The sequence below is a fragment of the Haliotis cracherodii genome, unplaced genomic scaffold (assembly GCF_022045235.1).
Source record: "Haliotis cracherodii isolate W230 unplaced genomic scaffold, xgHalCrac1.p SCAF_13, whole genome shotgun sequence".
Classification (NCBI taxonomy): Eukaryota; Metazoa; Mollusca; class Gastropoda; order Lepetellida; family Haliotidae; genus Haliotis; species Haliotis cracherodii.
The window spans coordinates 21,141,238-21,148,300 of record NW_027266268.1 but is presented as its reverse complement, the minus strand read 5'-3'; the positions used below and the strand labels follow the sequence as shown (position 1 = coordinate 21,148,300).

Sequence of the window (7,063 nt, the reverse complement as noted above, 5' to 3'; positions counted from 1 at the left end):
CCATGCCACAGTGTAACATGGACACCTCACTCAGATACTTTATACTGACTCACAGACGACCAGTCCTCGTTTTGTTCCCTTATTGACGAGCGCCAGTCACGGTAACAACTTCTCTTAACGTCTTTCGGCCAGAGCATCGAACCACAGATCTTTTGCTCCCCAGGTAGACGTTCTATCCAGACGCGGAATGAGTAAAGCCTAACCGAGTTTATGATTAGACAACTTACATTTCATGATTAACTTGATATTATCGCTAACGCCAGTCATTGTGTAACGATAATCAACTGAAACATGTTATGTTTCAGGAGCACAGATTATTTTACAATATGTCTAATGTGAGCAATTAATTCTGACATACATTTACAAAAACGTATGCAATTATCAGTAACACTACATAACAATGTCCAGAATGATCCTAAGGCGTATCCGCTCTATACACTACTTGAATCCGTCACCAGAGGCTCCATTGCGATTGTCAATCCTTACTCAGTATCCTGCTGTGAAGCTGATCCCATAGGGAACTCTTATGAAACTCCTCCAAAGGAAACCTGTTATCTTCATCCAGAAGTTGATTAATGATAGGTGGCAATGGATGACGGAAGACCGCGTCCGAAAAAAGGATGATAAATCTGTCAGATTTCAGATTATCGCCAAGATAAACGGCAGAAGAAAGCCTGAAGGAACAGAGCTCGTCTTCCAGGAAGGTTTGAGTCAGATAGATTATAATCTTCCAGCTGTTGTTGATGGCGCCCAGAACCTCCTCACACGTGTAGACTCCGGGCTCGAAGTCTCTGTCCGGAATACAGAGACGAAGATCTCTTTCATCTTCCAGCTTTTGCTTCAAGGTGCTACACACCCACCGACGGTCGTCCTTTGATGAATGGTAGACAAATACATCATACTTAAAATGTCGTTGGAAGTCCAAACCTAACCATTTGACACTCCATCGCTTTAACAAATTTACATTTCTTGCAATATGAAGACTTAGAGATAATCCTAAGAAAAGAAGGAAAAAAAGACATATTGAAAATAAAAGCCAAAAGAAAGAAACGCACGACCTCCATATTTTCATGTATGAATCTGCAATATTTGTTATGTGAATAATTTCCCCATCATCATTTCGACACATGTAATGATGACCGTCAACGAAGCTTACGAGTGAATCCATTGACCATGAAATAAATTCCAGAGAACCACACCCACATGACAGAACATTCCCTCGAAGATTAACCGATATATTTTTCTTCTGAGCCACAGCGTCTAATCTCTTTCTTGTTCCCACACTCAGCTCTTTTATTGAGTTATACGAGACATCTATTAATCTGATATTTGTTATTTTCTCCACATTTCTAGGCAAATCGGAAAGGTCATTATCTAACAGATGCAGGTTCTGAAGATGTTGAAAGTGCCCCAATACCGATTCTATGTTGTTAGCAATACCCTCAAATCCCTCTGTGATATGGATTAATGATAGATTTTTAATGTTGGGAAAGGATTTCATCAATGTCGTTGGTTGTCCAATAAATCCATTTCCGGAAATTTCCAAGCTTTGAAGGTTATTCAGTCCAAAGATACTAACATTATATGCAACTACTGAACAATTAGAAAATACGACTTTTGACCACCTTTCAGAACCAAGGAAATACACATCATGATTGATATCAACAAAAGGTCTTAATGCTGGTGCAAAATAAAGTGAGGTTAGGTTTCGTGGGAAAAAAAACGGATACGCTAAGACACTACTTTCACTTTGGGGATTGACTTCACTCTCTCGGGTCTCAGCACTGACCGAGAAAACACATGTCTGAGGTTCATTTTCTGGCCATACCATCCCATTCGTACCTTGAAAAATTGAATGTGAGTCATAGAAATTGTATATATAGTCATTATATTGTTTAAGATCTCTCTCGTATTGTTCAAAGTGAAATGATGCCAAATGTGTGAAAAAGAAAAGGGTTTGAAGTAGATGATACTCTTCCAGAATCATGTTGTGACTGAGATCTAAAACACGAATGCATTGGGAAAATGGAGGTTGAATCAAAGCTTCTCTCTCAATTATTCGTATTCTGTTGCCTACCAGATACACTTCTGAAACACACATTGTGACAAGAAAACGTGTATATTTTTTGGATAGCGTGAAACATTGCTCAGTTCTGTCCTCATATCTTGCGGTGTTTGCTATGAAAGAAATTCGTTGCATGGATGCATTTTCATAATTATTGAGATTTACCAAACGCTGGGATAAATCAGTGTTGACTGTGTTCCTAATATCTAAGATATCTAAATATGGAAACACATCTGTTATATTTGTATCTACCTGTCCCTTATTACATGCATTTATCTGAAATGCTGTAAGATTAAATTTTGTGAAAACCTCAAATGCACTTGTATTAAGGCTATTCCTTTGACAAAAGCTAATGGTTAAAGTGCGTAAATTTGTCAAACTGCGAAATCCGACACCAAATGTTGGGTTTGGAGGAGAATCAATAGCAAGTTCTTCGAGTTGATTGAGATCAAGAAATGTTTCCTCTGCATACTCCAAATCATCATGAATCTGTTTAATGTTCATGTCACTCAATAAAAGACGTTTTAGTGGAAGATCCCTGAAGAGGCCTGGCGGTAATGATGAAGACGTACAGTTTATCTTGTTTTCTCTGAGGTCAAGTTTCGAAAGGTGTGGTAAGTTCTTGAGTGAATCTCTGTCTAGATGAGTAAGACTATTCCAAGACATACTTAGTGTGTGTACCATCAGGCGATAAGGAAAGGACATCTTCTCAATGCTTGTTATTTCATTCTGTGACAAGTCAATGACAGTCACGTTTTCAACAAATCCTTGGGGCACATCAGTGAAGTTTCTGTTCGAACAGTTGGCAACTATATCTCGATCGTTCTCGTTGTAAATGCAGCTGTTGAAGTCGTACATCTTGGCCGAACAGGGCAACCCTAAGACGGCCAGCCAAATAGTCAGCATTGCGAGAAAGGAGTTCCTTGTCATTGCCTGAAAGAAAGAAATTATCATAAAGAGGATGTGTTCTATACTACAGTATAAGTTTAGTGAGGCAGAGCATAACATCAATGCACGTATTTACGGCCACAGTCTAGTTTTGATATTACTTATGTTTTGAGCACATAGGATAGAGTAAATAGGACCTGTAGCCTACTTGAATAGTTCTGTAAAATGAAAAAGGCAATACAAGATTAAAAAAGAATGAGAATGAAAGAAAGAACATATAAAGCCAAAGCCTTGGAACAATACGTTTTGACTGTCTGCCGAGGGGTAAAAGACAAAAAGTGGTGCAAATTATATGAATGGATCACTGAAAACCAGTGCTGACACATGTCTGAATGCAACAGACGTCCCCACAGCCTCTTCATTATATCACATGAGACATACACAACTGGCGCTATGGGCACATATTGATCAAAGGTTGAAGTTGTGCCTACTACTACTACTACTACTACTACTACTTCTAGACCCGTGAAGATCCGGGATAGAATAGGTCTTCAGCAACCCATGCTACTACTACTACTATTACTACTACTACTACTACTAGACCCGTGAAGATCCAGGGTAGAATAGGTCTTCAGCAACCCATGCTTACCATAAAGGCGACTATGCTTGTCGTAAAAAGGGGACTAACGGGATCGGGTGGTCAGACTCGCTGACTTGGTTGATGCATGTCATCGATCCCAATTGCATGGATCGATGCTCATGATATCAATCACTGGATTGTCTGGTCTAGATTTGATTGTTTTTCAGACCGCCGTCATATAGCTGTAATATTGCTGAGTGCGGCGTTAAACAACAAACCAACCGACCAGTGTCTGTTTACCTAAACACCTGACGTAATCAAAACTAGAAACAAGGGACTTTTATATTTAAAGTTTTATTGAAGTGAAAATGTGTTTTGAACCTAGAAGTAAGATAATCCGAACAGGAAGTACTAATAGCTTTTTTGCATCGGGGGCTAGAATCATGGGACTGTCAGGTTTATGTTTGTTATGCGATGAAAAATTTTTATTCATAAGCAGGATATAAATTAACACAAACTGATAATTTTGTTTTTAACTGAGCTAGAACCATTTGACTTTCTAGTTCTTTGTTTCTGACCCGCGAAGAGCCGGGATAGAATAGGTCTTCAGCAACCAATGATTGCCATAAAAGGCGACTATGCTTGTTGTAAGAGGCTACTAATGGGATCGGGTGGTCAGGCTTGGTGACTTGGTTGATTATGTGATCCTATCCCAATTGCGTGGGTCGATGCTCATGATGTCAATCACTGGATTGTTTGGTCCAAACTCGAATATTTACAGACCGCCGTCATAAAGCTGGAACATTGCTGATTACGGCGTTACACAAACAAACAAGCAAGTCGCCTTTTACGGCAAGCATGGGTTGCTGAAGACCTATTCTACCCGGGATCTTTACAGTGTTGTAATGTATTGGGAAGATATATATACTGGTATATACAACATCTGTTAGCCTTCGGACACGTGAAGATCCGGGGTAGAATAGATCTTCAGCAACCCATGCTTGCCGTAAAACGCGACTATGCTTGTCGTAAAAGGCGACTCACGGGATCGGGTGGTCAGGCTCGCTGACTTGGTTGATGCATCTCATCGATCCCACATTGCGAGGATCGATGCTCATGATATCAATCACTGGATTGTCTGGTCCAGACTCGATTATTTACAGACCGACGTCATATAGCTGGAATGTTGCTGAGTGCGACGTTAAACAACAAACCAACAAACCAACCAACCGTTAGCCTTCTTGTTGACCCGGCACACGTTGTTGAATAGTCGGCTAGTTTCACTTGGGCTGCAGGTGTCAGAATGACCTTTATGCTTTGTATAGAAGTGGTTTATTTTGCGTCCTGTTACACAATGTACATTTATTTCTACCGCGGAAATTCTCACTTGACTGTAAGGAGGTACCGTGTTAGCAGTTTCGTATGAAAGTATGATGAATAATATTTAACACTTTCCAAACAATATTTTTAGCACTTTCATCTTTAAAACATTATCATAATTTCTGTACATTATTGTGCTTAGTTTTGATTAAACTGATACAATCGTGCGCATAAACATATCTTCCTCAATTTCTAACTCATTCCATTGATGACGTCATTTAGTACTATGACGTCTACCAAAGATGTTCAAATACAGTGACATACCAGAATACACCCTCACGTCAATCTCTAACGTCGTGAAAGAAGGTTTTTTGGACATTTGGGTCTCTCATTCGAGACAACCGAGAGTTCGACACAAAGATGTTCGACTGTAATGTTCGTAGCGGCTTTTAACCACACACACTCACAAATTATGATATAATCCCGCACGCTGTCACAGATGCCCTACCCGTATGTACAGAAGACCAGGATCTAAATATGCTACCCGGCTTTGTGAACAGGACGCGATTTATTGCGTGTGTAGCTTGTGAATGGCATTTGAAGTTAACATAATGAGAAGTGTGTCAGGTGTTCTAAGCCCACCCTGCCCCATTAAATATCACACACAAGCGGAATAGTGGCTCTCACAGAAAGGCGCAACCAGTGTGTGTGCTGGTAATTTACAATAGAATGTGCACACATGTTTAAAATGCAGAGGCAGCGATACACTACTATCACGTTTGTGATCGAGGAAACGCGCGACCCGTGAAGATTCCGGGGTAGAATAGGTCTTCAGCAATGTATTCATAAACGGGATATAAATTAACACAAACTGATAATTTTGTTATTAACTGAGCTGGAACCATTTGACTTTCTAGTTCTTTGTTTCTGACCCGTGAAAATCCGGGATAGAATAGGTCTTCAGCAACCCATGCTTGCCGTAAAAGGTGACTATGCTTGTCGTAAAAGGCGACTAACGGGATCGGGTGGACAGGCTCGCTGACTTGGTTGATACATGGTCATCGATCCCAATTGCGTGGATCGATGCTCATGATATCAATCACTGGATTGTCTGGTCCAGACTCGATTATTTACAGACCGCCGTCATGTAGCTGGAATATTGCTGAGTGCGGCGTTAAACAACAAACCAACCAACCAATCGAGGAAACGCTTGTTTTAGTAAGGTAGTGTGCCATTTTCCACGAAGTATAGGATTCTGTAAGCATCGACAAACACGAGAATACACGTACATGTGACATGACCGGTTTCAATCTGATCATGTCAAGTAACAAGTGTACGTGATCCCGTGGACAGGAGAGGCTTGTCGGGGTAACATTTGAATATATACAGGCCGCCATCATAAAGCTTGAATGATGCTGAGTGGTGAAAAGCGATAAACAGACTACAATATAAGACTATTTGGAAATCACATTCTAAGGCATACATGCAATCTTAGTACAAATCTTGTGGACTTCGTGTAGATGAGTAATTATGCTTTTGTAACCAAACTCGAATCAATAGCACATAAATCAAATCATAAAAATGATGAGAGGTCGCTCAACAAACCCGGAAGCCACCTTTGGTTGTCAGCATAACCAGTTGAATTTGATCTGCCATATTAGTTTTCTAATGAGCGTTGTACTGCGAAAGCCAGCGTTAACTCAATCGTCAACCCCATGCAACCAGTGACCGGTAGCTGGTCGTTATAATGATTGTTTCAGTTGTACTCACCTTTTTTGCAAACGAAGCACGTGCCTTATAGTTATCGTCTAACTTCCTTGCGGAGTGAAACAGACGCGATTTGAATTGGAAAAGTGATTTATTTCCTGTTTTGATTTTATTTTCCTTACTGACAGATATTTTTAACGTACTCACATAATTAGCCAAATCTACATGTATCCTTTAAGGAACATGCAATGACGAACACTGTATATTTCAAAACATTGTGAAACAGCGAAACATGCTTAGTCGGAACCTGATTAATCCAGAAACCCGGTAATGGAATCATAACTATTAAGAATCTTACTATTTAATGACATAACTATGTATAGACTGATTCGTTTATCCTGAATTTAGTTTATTCAAAGGATTTCACAGTGAAGGGTAGTGTCTGTATTAACAGGGTTTCACTGAGTAGAAGGTGACGGCAATGTTACGTTACCGGCTTCTCA

The 7,063-nt window shown here is 40.0% G+C and overlaps 1 protein-coding gene across 1 annotated transcript; it reads right to left on the bottom strand.

Moving 5' to 3' along the window:
- Positions 1 to 456: 456 nt before the first annotated feature.
- On the bottom strand, positions 457 to 6,650 carry LOC139459711 (toll-like receptor 4). Its single transcript, XM_071241358.1, has 2 exons — positions 6,624 to 6,650; positions 457 to 2,998 (listed from the first exon to the last, which is right to left on the bottom strand). The coding sequence occupies exon 2, from the start codon at positions 2,993 to 2,995 to the stop codon at positions 476 to 478; it is 2,520 nt and encodes an 839-aa protein (XP_071097459.1). The 5' UTR covers positions 2,996 to 2,998; positions 6,624 to 6,650; the 3' UTR covers positions 457 to 475.
- Between the last annotated feature and the right edge of the window lie 413 nt (positions 6,651 to 7,063).

Bases quoted from the DNA above. Each gene is read 5' to 3' on its own strand.
- LOC139459711 (XM_071241358.1), bottom strand. From the start codon at position 2,995: ATGACAAGGAACTCCTTTCTCGCAATGCTGACTATTTGGCTGGCCGTC.